The sequence below is a fragment of the Scardinius erythrophthalmus genome (assembly GCF_964197995.2).
Source record: "Scardinius erythrophthalmus genome assembly, chromosome: 19".
NCBI lineage: Eukaryota > Metazoa > Chordata > Actinopteri > Cypriniformes > Leuciscidae > Scardinius > Scardinius erythrophthalmus.
Window position 1 is genome coordinate 11753350 of NC_138239.1, and position 18454 is coordinate 11771803.

Genomic DNA, 18454 nt, shown 5'->3' on the forward strand with positions numbered 1-18454 from the left:
AACTTCCGGGAATCACCCGTTTAAATTAAACGCAGAACACAGGAGAGTCTTCTGGCAAATAGATAACGCAATCTGAGGGACAGTAGTAATTAAAAAAAGATTTTTTGGCTTGCGAGAATTAACTGAGGGATTTGAAATGTTCTAAAGGCAATGATGACAAAGATGGCGTTTTTGTTACTCAACAGGTAAGGTATGTTATTGAACAGATGTATTGCCATTTAGCTCTCTAACAGAGTTCAAGCATTATCTATTGTGAGGGGTCATTTTATTATGGTTGTATCATGGCTGTGGCTGGAATTTTATTTTCAAGGTAAGTTATCATGTCTATTAATAGGTATAGCTATACAGATCGTTTCCATCTTAAGCCAAGTAGGCTAGTGAATGTTTTGTGAACAGTAGGATAACCATATTCATCCGCACAGTCACAGAGCAAGAACCATAGGCCAAAACAATGTTCTTCCGCAAAATGTCATTAAAATGTTATTTTAACCGCTAGAGGGCCAAAAGTTAGGTACAGGCCTACCTTTTAAAACAACTACACATTTGCCTTTTGCTTTTCAGAACTTCCTATCTTGTTTTCATTTGTACTAGTATAAATTATGATACCATTAAATGCTACTTCATAGATTTCCATATTGTTTCTTTGTTCAGTCATCTAAACAGTTAATATTATAAAAGGTTATTTAGGTGCCTACTCTTTCTTCGTTCTTTTTGTCCGTCTACACATTTACATGGCCTAATATTGGAATAAAAATCTTTCAACTGTATATTGGATTCTGTCATAACACCTGTTCTCATCAGACAACAGAGGGCACTGATACATTCAGTAAAAGTTTGTGCAAAGAGACATTCATAGTGTGGTTACAGAAGTATTGGCATGAACAAATCGCTTTAAAAGCTTCGTTTTTTTTATTTTATGGAAAGATGTATTGACTTGATCCACAGACAAACTTTTGGCACATTACTCCCCCTCAAACACATTAAAAACAATCATGTATAAAAAAAAAAAAAAAAAGACAACCAGATGCAAATTCCTCACAAAATCATTTTCTAATAGGCCTAAATCCATATATTTCTATGAAATGAAAATATTTTTGAAACACTTATACTAAATCGGTGTGGAATGAGACGGTGGAAGCATGTGAGCCTCTTCTTTGTTACATTATTATTAAAATGCTGCATGTGTTGAACACCAAAGGGTGAAATAAGGACAGGGACATATTTGAGGACATATCTGACCTTTCTGGACCATAGTTGGATTGCTCAACTGTGCTCATGCATGGATGGATTTGAACTATAGCACCATGTTGAAAATTCATACTATCCTGATTCCTGTGAAAAATATATAGTACAAATAGAGGTGATTGTCTTCCATGCATAATTAATACTTGCTTGAAAAAGCCCTACACTGTAAAAAAGAAGAGATTATGTTAGATGTCTGTAAATCCTCCACCTTAATATCTTTTTACTTTTACAGCTAATTTTTCGAAAATGAAGGCACAGACAATCATTTTGTTTTGTCAGTTTACAAAATATCTCACAAATGAGAAGAAATCCTTCACAGAGGTCATGAAAACCCTGAGCTCCAAGACAAAGCTTTTGTATAATAAAAGTGTTTGTAACAGAAAGTCATTTTGCTTAAATAAAAAAATGATATTACAGGCAACTAAAGTTTAAGATATTAATAAAATTAGGTGTCTGAATTGTCCAATATTCATGTGACTAAAACTAATTTCAGACAAAATTCATTCCAATTAAAAACACAATATTTCAAGGCAAGCATAGTCAAAGCTCAAGCATATTATTTTTCCTCCACCTGTTTTATATCTCATGGTGAATTCTTCATTAAAACAAGTTTTCATTAAAGGTGCACTCAGTAATTTTACTCATTATGAAATTAATAGCTGTTTAATTTTTCTTGGAGCTGGGCAAAATGTAGATTTGTTGAAGTTGCTCCAAGTGTGTGGCATTTAAAAAAAGAAAAATCTTTAAGCAGCTGTCTTAATTACTTGATTAACCTTTTTTTTTTTTTTTTTTTTTTTCAATGCATGTTGCTTGGATTTATATAACTGTTTTTATAATGCCTGTTTGTTATTTGAAGAGTTTTAAAATAATATCACCAGATCATTATTTGAATACTTCAAACCATAAATGGGTAATTACCAATTTCTCCAACTGGTGGACATTTCTACATTGTCATCAGTAACTAAAAACATTACTTTTTCATCCACGCCACTAGGCGTCAGTAAAAGTGTCAGTATCACATGGTCAGTATATCAGCGCAACATAAACCAAAAATATACTGAGTGCACCTTTAATACACGAGTGTCAGTGCCACCAGAAGAGATGTTCCTAGACATCTAGTAAATGTTGGCGACGCTCATGTCTCAGTCCCTTACTGTATCCCCCCAAAAGTGTAATAGCTATTATACAGTTCAATATTTCCTCAAACCGACAACGACTTCAATAGTAGCGGTTCAGGCTGCGTGTGCCCGGCATGTCCGGCTGTCCGTTCATCCAGATCTCCCGTATAATCCGCTCGCGTTCTTCCAATCGCTGCGCGCGCTCCAGCTCTTCGGCGGAGGTAAACACGTTACCGAGCGTCCGTTCAAAGCGTCGGTGGCGGCGTGCTGACAGGTCGGAGGCATTGTCCCAGTCTGAATCGCTGTCGCTCGTGTCACTGGTGCTCTCCGCAGTCTTTCCTGTTTTCCTGGGCGCTTGCTGCCTTTTGCAGTCGGTTCGACAGGAGATCTGCACCACTAACGCGATGAGAGTAAGAACCAGTCCCAAACACACTCCACACACAAAATACAGTGCCGCCCGTTCCGGCTGATCTGCAGAAAAGTTCAGAAGGTTAGAAACGTTTGCAATGCATTCGTTTGGTGTAACGGATTGTGTCCGGATAAATTAAAGTAAAAAATATCTAAAATGCAGTTTATGCTTCTGGTGATGTGCTTCATTTCAAAAACATTTTTTATATATTTTAAAACATGTCAGTGCGTTTCATCTGTTTTACACCCCATATGCATAGGAAAGCATTTCAACTAATAAATGCAGAACTTTTTATGCATTTTGGCGTTCATTTACACGACTATTTTGGGGGGCATGAGAACACACTTTTGAAAATGTGTTTTAAAATGCAAGTTTTTGAAAACGAAACCGTTGTCTCGTGTAAAATACACAAACGCATTATTTTCTGTGTGTGTGTGTGTGAAAACGGATATGTAAGTTGCATGCGTGCGTATCATGGACTGTAAAAAAATAGGTAAGTCCCGCCCCTTCCGCTAACCCCACTGGACCTCTAGGTTGAAAAATCGTCAATGCAAGTGAATGTGAGAAAATAATTATTATCTGGTCCCGTTTGAATTTTGCCATGAATGTGAACATATGTTGTCTGTGAATTTTTAATATAAGAATTTAGCGGGTAGAAGTTTGATACGGTTAGACTTTGTGTGAGAGCACTTTGGACTACAACTCTTCGCTGCATTCGACGCGTTTCTGAAGAAAGAACAGCCGATTTGGTTTGAATGGTGACATTTGGGTACAAAACACACAGGCATCTCGATCTGTCTCCATAGATTATCGCAGCATTAGCACCGTTATTTGACAAGTGGAGGGAAAATGTGTTATGGGGTGACGTCACATAGGCGACATGTAGTCTTTCTCGTTATGTCTTTTCCACAACTGCTAGCCGAAGAATCATACAAATGATACAATATACTGTCAAACTCGTAACATGAAAAATTATCTAAAAAATTCACAGACAACATATGTTCACATTCATGGCACAATTCAAACGGGACCAGAAAATAATTATTTTCTCACATTCACTTGCATTGACGATTTTTCAACCTAGAGGTCCACTTGGAGTTTTACGGATGGGCGGGACTTATCAGCTCTATAGAGTGGTTCAGGTATGACATCACTCTGTAGGCCAAAATGAGGAAGCGAGTTAACATTTTAGCGGTTCCATCGTCCCGAAGTCAATGGGTGTTTTGTATGGGGTTTTGGTCAAATGTCTGAAATAAGGTCTGCGGTTTACACAAGCTCAAGACATTTTCACATTTTATTCTACAACATAAAATTCATCAATATTATCCCACTCGTGACTTTTTTGAAGTTGTTAATTGTCTTGAAAAAGGCGGTTGCTAACAAGTGGCTAAATGGGACTACAGACAGAGGCTGTCGGAGACATTAAACGTTATCATCTTTAGATAAAAACTAAAGAGTTGTCGGAAGGTGACGTTGAAGTCCTGCGACTGTGGTGTAGTTTGTTTATACTCTACCGACTGCAGTTAGGCTTCAAAATTCATAAAGGTTGTGTTCATCTGTGATAATTATCTTAATGGACAGAACGTGCAAGTATCATAAACTTTTGTTGATCACAGACCTTGTTTTTAGCAATAATCCAAAAGCCTATGGGAAAATCCGATTGTGATGCTAACTTCCGGTTGGCCTACAAAGTGACGTCATACCTGCACCACTCTATTACAGGTGTGTAGTGTTTCTTCACAAAGTGACATCAACTACTGGCCTGGCTGCATAATACAGCGGTTTTAGATTATTTAACACCATTACTCACTGACTTTGGAAACATCATGCAGTAATTAAACTCATTTTTTAACAGTTGAACTTTAAATATAATTGAACAGCAATTTAAAATGGGTGAAAAATTAAATAAAATAGACAATAAACAATATAATACATACAATTTGAATAATAAATGAAAAGAAATTAGATTTAAATACTTAAGAACTATAAATTGTTATATTGCACTTCCTTAGTCCTTGATCTAGCTTATTTTGGTTTAATTAATTTTTATATATAGAATGAATTATTAGCAGTTTTCATTGAAAAGTATTAAACGTATTCAAATATTTTTGGCATATAAAGTATATAAAAATCCATTTAGGGAGGGGCAACTTGCCTCTGTAAAGGAAAGGGTGTATTTATAACAAGACAAAAGCTGGAGTTCCATTGCAAAAATTTCAATTATGCACATGATTATCTTGTGTTCACAATCGTTTGAAACCAAAATTGTAATTGAAAATAGAATAAAAATGAATCGGCCAGTTTTTGTACAGGGTATAGTGGGGATGTAAGGGTAGTAGTGTACCAAACTTGTTTTTACCTGCTATGAAGGAGTAAGCAGCCAGTGCATTGCTCACTAAAGCCATCTCCTTGGTAGTGGCTTGCCTTTCATTGAGGAAAGCTGTGACCATTTCACGAACACTCTATGGATCAGTTATTTTGTGGTACTGAAAGAGAGAAAAAGAGAGGGAGATACCGCAAGTTAAAACCAGTCTGAACCCACCTTCATTTTTTAAAATCCCTATAAAGGGAAGCACTGAACCATAGCTTATAATGATGTTGTTTTAAAGAGTGTAATTATATTGGGATTTCTCCCTACATTTAGGCTGTACCATAACCTCATGTGCTGAGAAAACTATTTTTACAGACAGGCTGGAAATTTCCGAACACCAGAATCATGCTATATTACTGTGCAACCACAGACATTGTAACAACCTAAAATTTAATTTCTCCTCATCAAACTGTCACACGAGATCAGACAAAAAAGACATTCTGATCCAACATATGCATTATTGTTCACTGACAAGGTGATTGATGACTGCATTTGAGACAATCATAATAGAAATTATAACCTTTCACAAAGAAAGATTTATTTATAGTATGCCATCCTACCCCTGACATTCTCTCATTCTCTCTCGTAAAACCATTTCTAGGCATCTGGGAAGATTTACCCGTAAATTGTTGCCAAATTGCCAGGACATATTGACTGGTTTTTGTCTTTCATCCCAAAAAGAAGAAACCAAATGTAATGAAACAAAGGTGGTTGAACACAAACAACACCGAGTCAGTGTGGCAGGATGGTTGGACAGAAAGCTTGGGTTAGTAAATGTTTTTCAGTATAGTCTGGGGCTGGGCTGAAGGTAGTAGACGGCACTCAGAGCCAGTCATTCACGTGGGTGTAATGGAATGTAGAGTCTCGGTCTGTCTCACTTAGAGGAAGACAGGCTGCTCTTTCAGACTGTTGACACTTGACACAGATATAGGTGCACGTTATCCTTAAAATTGTGATTTTGCCCCGCCTCAGAGTTCTTGACCTTCTTGACTGCATCCATATTAAACCAAGGCCCTTTCACACCAAGGACGATAACTATAACGATAAAGATATAGTTCTAAAAAATCTTTCTTAATATAAAAGAATAGCAGAGTCCACACCCCAACTATAATGATAACGGCACAGAGAAACGATATTATTGGAATCACTTTCAGAGCGATAATTTTTTCCAGCTGATGAACGATAGAAACATTGACAGCCAATCAGAATCCATCTTGCTTTATAGAGCTCGAGCATTTAAAGCGGCAGACGACAAAACTGCAGCGCATGCTTAGAATAAACATATTGTGTATTGGTTGTGGACACTAATATAGTTATCTTTATAGATGTCTTTATACTTGTTCTTGGTGTGAACAGGCATTTACATGACAACAGTGTCATCATTTTTATTTAATATGGTGAGATTCAAAAGTTTAGGATCAGTAAGATTTCTAGCCTCTCTATTCACCAAGGCTTTATTTATTTGATCAAAAACAGAAATATGATTAAATGTTATCACATTTTAAAATAATTTATCTTAAAATTTGATAATTCCTGTGATAGCAAAACTGAATTTTCAGCTCATTATTCCAGTCTTCAGTGTCACATGATTCTTCAGAAATGTATTCATACATTATAAAAACAATGTATGAAACAATTAACATACTTCTTTACTATATAGAAAGTGCAGAAGAACAGCATTTATTTCAAATTTAAATCTCTAACATCATAAATGACTTCACTGTCACTTTTAATGAATTGAATGCGCCTTTCGGAATAAAAGTATTAACTTATTTCAAAACAAAAATCTTGATTCTAAACTTTTAAATGGTGTAGTGTACATATTTAAATTTTCTAAATTTTTAAAAAATGTATTGCTAGAAAATTACAAAAACAATAGTTACTTATACTTAGTAAAATATACTTATACTCATACTTAGTAAAATAAAATACAATTAATACACAATAAAACAGCTTGTATAAAAGTCAGTTTAACTTCTTGGGAATTTCATTTTTAACTGCATGTTTTTAAAGCCCTAATTGGTACCATTTACATGGAAAGTACTTGTTAAAATTACCCAGCACTCCTAAGCAAATGTAACTGTTGAGTCTTTCAGTCTGTGCAGTCTGATGAGGCTCTTCATTCACCCTCATTACTATCTTATAATTATGAATATCTCCCAGGCTCTGCACCATAATTTGGATGTTTAAACAGTATTTTCAGGTGTAAATAGTCAAATGCTGTGTGAAGCCTCCATGCAAGACAATCACATAACCTTTTGCAAAGTGCCACTGTCTGTGATGCTTGTACTTTTGCAAAAATTACAGCAACACAAATGAATTACTGTTATTAATACTCAGATGCTCAAGTCTTACTTGATCTGCTGATGTTATTGTTCTGTTTGTTATTCGACATGTTTGTGGTTCTTTTTACCTGTTTAACACAGGATAGCACGAGAAGTTTAATATTGCAGAGTCTTACCTGGAGTGTGTCGATACATAGTGGTCCATCTATGCGAACTTTAAGGTCACACTGTAAAGAACAGAGAACAAAAGAAAGCAAGACACAATGAGAAAGAAACTTCAGCATCCTCCCTTTGGCTCTTCAAAACTGATGGACAAAGCAAAAGAAAAAAATGTAAGGCTACTGTATGAGTCACAGTGATCTATGTAACAGAGCAGCCCCCTCAGTGCTATGATAAGACCTTCAGTGGAAAAACGCTCTTTTCCCAAACTTAGAGTTCATACATCACATAGTACACTGTGAGTCCTTTTCCTGTACACACACTCCTCCATTCAACCACAGTGATTAGTCAGGACCAAAACCCTCCCTAACTAGACAAAAAAAATAATAATAATGCGTGTTGAAGTTGTACAAAGTTCGCTTGGGACAGGCCAATTATCTTACTATTTGAAAGCCACAATGAGTAAAACCAAAAATTCTGCTTACTGAATTATGACATGATTTTTTAAGAATGAAACTTGGTCACAATGCGAATATCAGAGCAATTTATAGAGAGATGACATACAGTAGGTGGTAAATGACTAATCAGTGATCATACCTTTCTAATTTTGCATGTAACAGAGTAAAAAATTATTATCTGTTTAGTGTTTTCATATTTGTACTTTGGAAAACAGTAAATTGTTGTTCTTGTAATGTTTTTGGAAAACTTCACTTGATTTTTCCCATGCAGGACAAGTCCTTCTTTCCCACAGAAATCTCATGGGTTTTAACCGGTCATCGTATTAAAATAGATCTAAATTGCTTAGCTTCTTCCAATGTCAATACAAGGTTAAAAGAGGCCAGTAATTTAATCTTAAAGCTTGAAAAGGATGATTACATCAGCTTATTTAAATGAATTCAATAGTGAAGTTTTTTTCATTAAAAAATCATATATGGGACAAAATAATGAGAGATCACAGAAAAGAAATTTAATCCCATCATTCATCAAGGCAATATACACAAACTACACATTGTCTAAAGTATTAAATTTGTTATTATTATAAATAATAATAAATATTATTAAACTAGTTCACCCAAAAATTAAAATTTTGTCATTGATTACTCACCCTCATGTCGTTCCAAACCTGTAAGACTTTCGTTCACCTTTGGAACACAAATGAAGATCTTTTTAATCTGAGCGATTTCTGTTCCTCCATTGACAGCTACGCAATGGAGCTTCAAAAAGTTCCCTAAAGAGATCGTAAAACTAATTCATATGAATTGAGTGCTTTAGGATTCATTTTACGATCTCTTGCCTCACCAAAGTGGTAGTTGCGTAGCTGTCAATGGAGAGTACAGAAGTGGCTCAGAATTTATTAAAAATATCTTCATTTTTGTTCCGAAGATGAACGAAAGTTTCACGGGTTTGGAACGACACGAAGGTGAGTAATTAATGACAGAATTTAAATTTTTTGGGTGAACTAATCCTTTAAATAATTAAAAAGTTATGACTGAAATAACTTACCTTAGCCTATCCTGTGACAGGCAGGTTTGATTTAAATATGTTCAGATTCAAAGAAAACAAAAACATTTATATGACGTCCTTCAAAATTCAAAACTCTGACGTAAAGTTTTTTTTAAGTTTAAGTTAAGCACAGCATATCATTTTATGAAAATATTAGACAAAATAATGAGAAATGTAATTCTATCATGCTATAATAACAATGAAATGCATTAGCCTACTAAGGCAAACTACACATTGTCAAATGTGTTGTTGTAAATACATTCACAAGAACACCGATTTGTCACAAGGCCCATAACATTCTTGAATGAATTATGCTTACTATGTTCCCTGGAATTGTCTATTACAAATATTTTGAGAAAGCTTTTAGCGTTGTCCTCTAAATGGAACCACTGTTATGCACCGCAATCAAGAGAGGAAAGCGGCAGCTCATTTTTGGCAGGACTTTATTGAAGCCAGAAGCCTGTAGTATTTGAAGGCCCGGACCAACGGAGCCTGGCTTTAATCAGACACCGAGCCAAACTAAGCCCAAACCTGAGCTTCAAAGCTGGCACAAGCCAATACCCTTTCATTTGACTTCACAAATAGAAGTACAGCAAACGAGTAACTCTAAAATGATGTTGTTCCTCATTGAGTAAGTTAAGCAGCATGGCTGTTCTCCCGTTTTAAGCGCATAGTCACAAATAACAAACTTATATAGTGTTTCAAGGATCTAATCATTTTAACAGGAATTCAAGCACCTGTTTCTCAACTATAACATGATATTTAAGTTGAGACAATAATGGGTGGACATCTGCTGTCATTAGTATTCACAGCCAGGGTTAAAATGAGTCAATGTCAACTAGACCTCCCACAAGCATCCCAACCAGCCTGCATTGTTGACCAAGAAGGTCACTTTTAGCTGGTCAGGATTTTTCTGTGCCATCTATGTAAGTTCCTCAAGAACAAACAAACAGGTGGAATGGTAAACAGGTGCTTTTTTGAATGTCAAAAAAGGATGTTTTTTTGATGTCATTGGAAATCTGAATGTTTTCCTCGGAAGAAGATATTTTGTAGAATGCTTCCTATGTTTTTGTCCAGACAATGAAAGTCAATAGGTCCGAAACAACATTGGACCCCATTGACTTCCACTGAACAAAAAAACATTTTGCAGTTTACTATAAGAACATTGACGGTTTACAAAAACCTTCTTAGCCCATGTTGACTGCTAAAAGGAATGAACTGCCTCCCTTTCCTACGAACATTTCTTCCAAGCATCAAAATAAGAACGAGAACGGGCCACATTTTGTGGGGGTGAAAAAACATTACGTAAACTTTTTCGTCAGAGGATTGGGATACAAGCACAAAACCATTTAAGTCGTTAAATATCAGAGGGAGCCTGATACTGCAAGTGGCCTTATGAAAATATGTCTTTTCACAGGGGTCTGTTTATCGTGAACTCATGAGATTAAGAAGAGAAACGAAAGAGCAGAGGGAATGATTCAGACTTCATCAATGTTTTCATAAGAGAGAGAGAGAGATTATACTAGACATCACAGAAAAAGATTCATTGGGGAGTTTCAGATTTCTATTTTTAGAAGAAATGTTTAAAAATAGAGGACTGCACGCAGTTTTCCAGCAGCTGTCTCTGATCAGAAGGAATGGCAAAATGGAAGTCTGGTCAAAGAACATTAAGAGAAAGATAAGGAAGGTGCATGACAATACAGAATATAAGACGGAGCGAGTGTAAAACAATGGAATCCCTCAACTAGTCATGTCTTTGCTATATAATCAAACCCCTCAAATATAAACAGATTTAAATGAGCGTTTGAATTGAACTGAATTCCCTCTACTTATGACTGTTTTATTTTTGTATCATGCGATTTTCATTCCATCCAGAGTTGGTTGTAACCACAAACCACTCCATCTCCTCACACCTCATAAAGGAAGATTAGGAGAGACGGCATGATGAATGCTCAAGATGTCTATGTCTGATCACATAATCCCACATACACATTTGACTTCTTCTAATAATCCATTTTGGTTAATTCAACATGAGCCTCCATGGTTTATAGACATAGGCTACTGAGTGAGTTCACATTTACAGAAACACTTTCATTAACAAAGAACAGAATGAGAAGCTTTTAAAGGGTTAGTTCACCCAAAAAGGAAAATTCTGTCAGTAATTACTCACCCTCATGTTGTTCCAACCCCGTAAGACTTTCGTTCACCTTCGGAACACAAATTAAGATATTTTTGATGAAATCTGAGAGCTGGATCACTCCACCTGTAGGCTTATGGACACCTTAACTTGCTGGCCCAGAAAATGTATTAAAGACATTGTTAATATAGTCCAAGTGACTCCAGTGGCTCAATCTTAAGTTTATAAAGCGACGAGAATACTTTTTGTGCGCAAAAACAAACAAAAATAACGACTTTATTCCACTTTTCATTTCCTTCTCTCTGGGCCTCGAGTCTTTTTACGTAGTGTTTAAGCGTAGCGCGTCTGTGTTGCACGTCACCACGTAGGCTCACTATTGGGCGACTCTGGTCATGTGTGATACGTGGTGACGTGAAACACAGACGCGCTACGCTATTACACTACGTAAAAAAACTCGAGGTCCAGAGAGAAGGAAATGAAAAGTGGAATAAAGTCGTTATTTTTCAGATTTCATCAAAAATATCTTAATTTGTGTTCCGAAGATGAACGAAGGTCTTACGGGGTTGGAACAACATGAGGGTGAGTAATTACTGACAGAATTTTCATTTTTGGGTGAACTAACCCTTTAACATATATACTGTGAGATGGATGGATGGATGGATGGATGGATGGATGGATGGATGGATTGATTGATTGATTGCACGGGAGATGCTAGATTATTGAACAATGAATTTTTCATTAATATTTTTTTGGCATAATATTTTTTTTTTGTTTAAATTGTAAATTTATAAATGAATTCCCTGTGATATTTTATGGTTTATGGGAGGGACATTGTCATTCAAGCATGAAGGGGGAGTGGATATACCTGTGAGTGCAAGATGAGTCATCAGTGTCCATTTTAGAAGAGAAAGACAGTACATTTTAAATGTGTATACAAAAGCATTTGTCAACTTTCAGGAGTACACTAATATTAAAAACCCAAAGACTACAAATACTTAACTCCAGTTATGATTTCACAGGATCTAACAGATATTATCTTGCATCACTGAGTATTTCATGTTAGAGCCTGAGATCCTAAATACAGCCATGATTTATTTGACTCTCATTTGCCTGCACCACACCGCTTCACCCTCATTATAATCACAAAACATGACTTTGGGCAGATTCATTTGCCAACCTTAATGCTACACTTCCTCTCTGCCTTGTGGTTTTTTTTTTTTTTCTTCCTTTTTTCTTTCTCCCCTGCTTTTTTCTTCTCTAATATTAGGTTTCAGAATGCAGGGCCAGTCTCGGCTCTCTCCAACTCAGTGAGAGTTAGCTCAGTGAAGCAGAACAGTGGAGCTGGAGGACTTAAATGTACTTAACCCCACACAGATGGGGAAACTAAAGCTTTTCCATACCTCAGCTGCCTCAAGACGAGAGACCACTATTATTTAACGTCACTATAGGCATTTTTTTATTTTTCAGAAATGTTTTTATAATACCACATTTAACCATTTACTGTCACGATGAGAGATTTACTTGGATGAAAAACAAAGGGCTGTTGAAGGATGTTGCCCTTTTGTACTGATTTAGCACCAGTTTCTTTGACCCCTAACCACCATGAGAGAAAAGAGGCTTGGATGCTTACGAAAACCATGTTTAACATGCTGCTGGTTTTTGCTGTAACGGCAAGAAAAACATGATGAGTTTATTTAGGTCTGGCTTCTTGGAAACAGAACGAAGCTTTCAGCTAAAGAATGTTTTAGTAGAATCACCTTTTTTGAGCGCCTTAGTGGAGAACTATGTTCAAACGGATGTCCCAAGGGATGTCAATGTTAGTGTTCTAACAGAGTGTAACTGGCTGGCATAGCATTCCCATTTGAATCCTATTCTCCATTGAACATTTCTTTAAATTTGGGGTCATGGGTAATTATCCTTGGAATGTACAACTCAGGCAGAAACATATATCCAGAGGCTCTTGAGCTATATTTTACTTTTTAAAAACAGTGATGCTTGCCTTAAAAAAGATTAATACTCACACTGAAGTAATAATGTGTACCTTGTAAAATTCGTGCCATTCCACTGTCCTTCACAAAGGTCCTGTCTCTCAGAACACAGACCTAGCTTTACCACGTAAGCAAGCCGGAGGCCAGATTATGCTCTTACTGACAGATCACACTAACACACATGGAAGCACACACACACATTCAGAGCAGACCCCACAGGATAAACAAACAAGAATTCAGCCAGGCCTCTTGCCTTTCGTAACGCACATGGTACACAGTATCATCTTTGATCGGGTACCTGAGAGGCCCATTTGACTATTCTGAAGAACACTTGATCATTTATTTCATTTTCATTTCTGTCTTACAAAGCATCATACACTTCACATTTGAGTTGCTTCCAAAAAATATTGATTAACCTTTAAGACCCAACAAATCAAAACAGCTGGTCGAAGTCACTTGCTACATGGGTGTAAAATAATCTCAACAAAAAAAAAGGAAGCCATTGTGTAATGGCAATGGTTACATGCCTGCAACAGCTGAAACGTTGCCTTCTCAGTTGATCTGCTTGAGGCCACGAACACCTGGCTCAGAATTAAACAGTTAGCAACTCCATAATTATAGGCCAAAGAGTCAACTCTATTAACATAAGACATTAACTGATCTGCAGTATAATAGTTTATTTGAGAAAGAAAGAGACCGTCTGTGTGGACAGATGCTAATTATTCCCATATTTATGCGAGATCAAGCTTCTAATGCAGATTAGAATTTATGACTGCCACAGAACTGTTAAAAGTATTTTGGGCTTATTATGCTGAACTTGTTCACCACACCAGCTCATGAAAGGCATATAAAGGTTTAGTTAATCCAAAAATTCTTTCATTTACTCACACTTATGTTGTTCCAAACCTGTAAACATTTCTTTCTTCCATGGAACATAGAACTATCAAATGGCTTCAGAAGACTTGTAATATATTTGCATATAAGCACCGCGTCATGTTGTGTTGTGTTAAAAACTGTCTGATGTCCACACTAGATGCATCACTTTATCATGCATTGAGTAGCTAACAGTAAATGGATGCTCCTTTCTATTTGTGAGGTATTCCCTGTGTTTGTGCCAATTCTGGCAACAGGACAAATTGATTTGGAATGTTTGCTGTAATGCATCCAGTGTTGTTGTTTTGTGGTGTACTAGTTATAGTCCCTTTGTGTCCTTTTTGAGATGCAGGGCAGTGGAATAAAAAAAAAAAAAAGCAAGGTCTCCATTGTTTTTTTTAAAGGAACCTCTTTTAAAGGGATAGTTCATCCAAAAATGAAAATTACCCCATGATTTATTCACCCTCAAGCCATTCTATCTGTACATGACTTTCTTCTTTCAGACTAATACAATCAGAATTATATTAAAAAAAGTTCCTGGCTCTTCCAAGCTTTATAATGGCAGTGAATGGAATATGAGATTTTGAAGCCCTAAAAAAGTGCATCCATCCACCATAAACGTACTCCACACGGCTACAGGGGGTTAATAAAGGCCTTCTGAAGCGAAGCGATGCTTTTGAGTAAGAAAAATATCCATATTTAACACTTCCGACAGACGGCCTTTATTAACCCCCCGGAGCAGTGTGGATTATTTGGAGTGTATGCACTTTTTTGGGCTTAAAATCTCATCCTCCATTCATTGCCATTATAAAGCTTGGAAGAGCCAGGACATTTTTTGATATATCTCAGATTGTGTTCGTCTAAAATATTAAAGTCACGTACACCTAGGATGGCTTGAAGATGAGTAAAACATGTGGTAATTTTCATTTTTTGAGTGAACTATCCCTTTAACATGACTCTACATTCTAAATATGACATGAGATGTGCAACTACATCCATCTAGAGTGTTTTGCATTAAAAAAAAACAATGGAAAAGCAGTGCAGTAGAATGCAAAAACTTGTTTTTAGTTTAAAAATGCAAGATGAAGGGCAGTGGAATTGAAAAAACTGCGAGGTTCAAAAAAAGTTCATGTTTACAATGCAAAAACGAATGCAAAACGTGTTCTGTGTGAATGGCCGCTTATTACCATTATAGAGTATGACTTTAAATTTGAAAATTGTAAATATTGCAGTTTTGTGGCAGGCTTGCTTTAAAATGACATAACCCTAAAACAGACAACACAACGGCCCATTGTTTTTAGTTTGTTTCCTTGCGTTTTTCTTTTTAACCATAGCCACTTGTTCTCTTTTTAATTGCTTAACTGCACCCCATTGGCAGTGCTGATATATGCTGAATCATGAAAGCATGTGATAGGCTGGCCGTAATGCTGCACAAAACACATATCTCATACAAAACATAGGCAAATCCCAGAGTATAATGGCACAGGGGCTCATAAAATACCACATGCTCCCTGCCAGGGTCCTGTGTATTTTTGAGCTTGATTCATACTGACAGAAGGCTTTTTTCCACTTTGTGGAATTACATTATAACAGTGCATTGTGACTTCAACCAGCCAAACCAACTGGGAAAATATTAAATTAAGTTTGGAGAACAACTGGAGAAAAAAAAACGAAGAAAAAAAAAAAAAACGTGAGGGAGCATAATGAACAACAGCAGGGTCATCAGATTTCAGGAAATATGTAAATACATGTGCTGATGATAAAATGTTATCATTAGTTATTGTATGCTTCCAATGAGTGGAAAAAAGCAACGAGAACATTCTTCTAAATATCTGCTTTTTGTGTTGTGTGTCCACAGGAGAAAGAAAACTCATACAGGTTTGGAACAACATGGCCATTCAGTTTGAAGTCTCTGGCCACTACACTTACTTCAACTAAGACCTGTTTGAATCCTGTGTGTTCAGCCTGTCTCACTGAACAATGCCGCCCTGTGTGTGTTCAGGGCCATCGGCCCCACCGTTACTGCTCTAGGAGCGGGAACCGGGACAGGAGCTGACACAAAGCAGCTGTCGAAGACCACTAGAGTTGCAGGAAGTCCTGCCAACATCTGGTCCTTCTATTAGAGACCTTCGAGAACCAGAGCAGGCGACAGCAGGCTCTAAAAGTGAGACAGACTCTAAAGGTGAGGGAAAGTATTGTTTCTAGTCATGAGGTCTATGGCCACAAGGATATCACACTCTAACAATTGGCTAGGTAGCTATTAGCTAATAGTTCAATTATGGTCTAGACATTGAGGTCTTTGTGTATTTGAGGGTGGACGTATAAAATAAGAGGTATGACTAAAGGGCACTTCCTCCTCACTCAGCACAGAGAAACTCCTGTTAATGATGCTATTAGATAAGAATATAATGCTAAGAAACCTGATTGAGGTATCTGGGGCCTGAAATTGTGCGTGCACTACTAAGTAACAAAAAGTGTTAACACTTTACAGCTGGGTTCAGTATGTCAAGTTTAGTTACTGCATTAGCTAACATGAAATTGCAATAACTTTACAGCATTTAATCTAGCTTAATGTTAATTTTTACATATACTAATAAATCCTTAACATTTGAAGTTGTGTAAATCAACATTGGTTAATATATTATGAACAATCATGAATTACAATGAACAATATTTTATTTGTATATTGACCTGGATTAATAAGAAATAAAAAAATTGTTTATTGTTAATGCATGATACCTAATGCATTAACTGATAACAAACCGAACCTTATTGTTAATCTTAAACTTGCTGCAAACAGCCATAATCAACATTTAGGTTTAGTTTCTGGGCTCAGCGGGTGTCTGGTTGTGCTTGAGGGATGATGTTGACCCTGTTTGGCCCTCCTGAGCAGAGAAAAGACATCAATCTAATGTGAAGTGTTAAAGGAAATCCTGCGAGGGTGCTGTTGTTCAAACAGAGTCCAGAACCCCTGCGAGTCATTCAACAGCTTTTATTTAACACAGAGAGCAAAGGTGTTCCCTTTTTTTTTTGGAAGGGGTGGATAAACTAGTTGCATAGTCATAGTCATTTCAATTGCAATGACGCGTCGTGTTATTATGTCTTCCTTAAAGTGAGCTCTGAACCACATTATGCAAACCTTCATAATTCATAGCTTTAGCAGAGTATATTAATTCAGCAGATAAAAGGATATAGATCATATCTGTATATATGGCCATAGACATGGGAAATATGACCTCAGTTTATATATCCATGTTACAGTTATAGTCAATAGTTGACATTTCACTTAAAACATTAAATAAAAACATTCAAGTAAAAGGGCAGTGAAACCTATAAATAAGCCCATATTACATTATCTGATATAATAAAATATATTATTTACTTTAATTGTAAAACATTATAAAATAGAAAATATTTTATATTTAATATCTTAAATATAATATTAATTGTAAAACTAAAAAAATAATAATTGAATATATTAAATAAGTATATGTATTATTTTTTATTATTAAATCAAATTATTAAATACTTAAATTATTATGAATTATTTAACTATTTAATAAGCATTAAATAAGTGTGACATTTAATTTAGTTTAAACAGTAACTGCCAAACCCACAATTGCAACATGATCATCATACAGTTCCACTCAAACTCACCCATTGTATTCAGTCCATGCACACATCTCCGCTGAAGCCGTAAAAGACTGTTTCATTTGAGTATTCCACTGTGCATAAGTGAGCTTTCTGTATAAATGAGAATCCATACAAGTCCAAAAGGTCTCAAAAAGTGGGAAGGTAAACTCTCCTGGAGAGTCTGTTTGCCTATTCAAAACAATTCAAAAACTTCACTGGTGGCAAAAGGTGGTCATAGCGCCGAGTGCAGATGCATACTAGAGCTGTGCTTCTCTTTATAACCCATGTCAGGAGGACGCTGTGCCCTAGAAGCTGGAATGTGACACGGAGAAGGCAGGAGGCAGAAATATTCACCACTGACAGACACAGACCAGTCAGAATGAAACTCTGGAGAGCAGTGAGTATGAAAGAAAGGGGAAGAGGGAGGTCTGGGAGACTGAGTGAGTGAGAGAGAGAGAGAGAGAGAGAAAGAGAGTGAGAGAGAGAGAGAGAGAGAGTCTGGAAAAGAAGGAGAAGGAGGGGGATGGTTGGACGACTAGTAGAGAACAGGACATGACATGGGAATTTCATTCAGCCTGTACTTGGAATTTGCCTGTTAACTTTTGCTGGGAATTCTGCTGCGAGGCTCTCTGGGGGGGGAAAAGCATTTTTGTACACGTGTGTGTGTGTGCACAGGAGTGAAATTCATAAAAAATGCATGTTCTTTAAAATGCATGACCATCAAACAGCCTTG

At 36.4% G+C, this 18454-nt stretch overlaps 1 protein-coding gene across 3 annotated transcripts; it reads right to left on the reverse strand.

The window, feature by feature from the left end:
- Window positions 1-894: 894 nt before the first annotated feature.
- Window positions 895-18117, reverse strand: eva1ab (eva-1 homolog A, regulator of programmed cell death b). Of its 3 annotated transcripts, XM_081393938.1 has the most exons (4): window positions 17746-18102; window positions 7605-7655; window positions 5132-5258; window positions 895-2834 (listed from the first exon to the last, which is right to left on the reverse strand). In XM_081393938.1, the coding sequence occupies exons 3-4, from the start codon at window positions 5220-5222 to the stop codon at window positions 2464-2466; spliced, it is 462 nt and encodes a 153-aa protein (XP_081250064.1). In that variant the 5' UTR covers window positions 5223-5258; window positions 7605-7655; window positions 17746-18102; the 3' UTR covers window positions 895-2463. The 3 variants fall into 3 exon arrangements, with proteins under 3 accessions (XP_081250064.1, XP_081250065.1, XP_081250063.1); XM_081393939.1 differs by lacking the exon at window positions 7605-7655 and having other exon boundaries at window positions 17746-18117; XM_081393937.1 differs by lacking the exon at window positions 17746-18102 and having other exon boundaries at window positions 7605-7740.
- Between the last annotated feature and the right edge of the window lie 337 nt (window positions 18118-18454).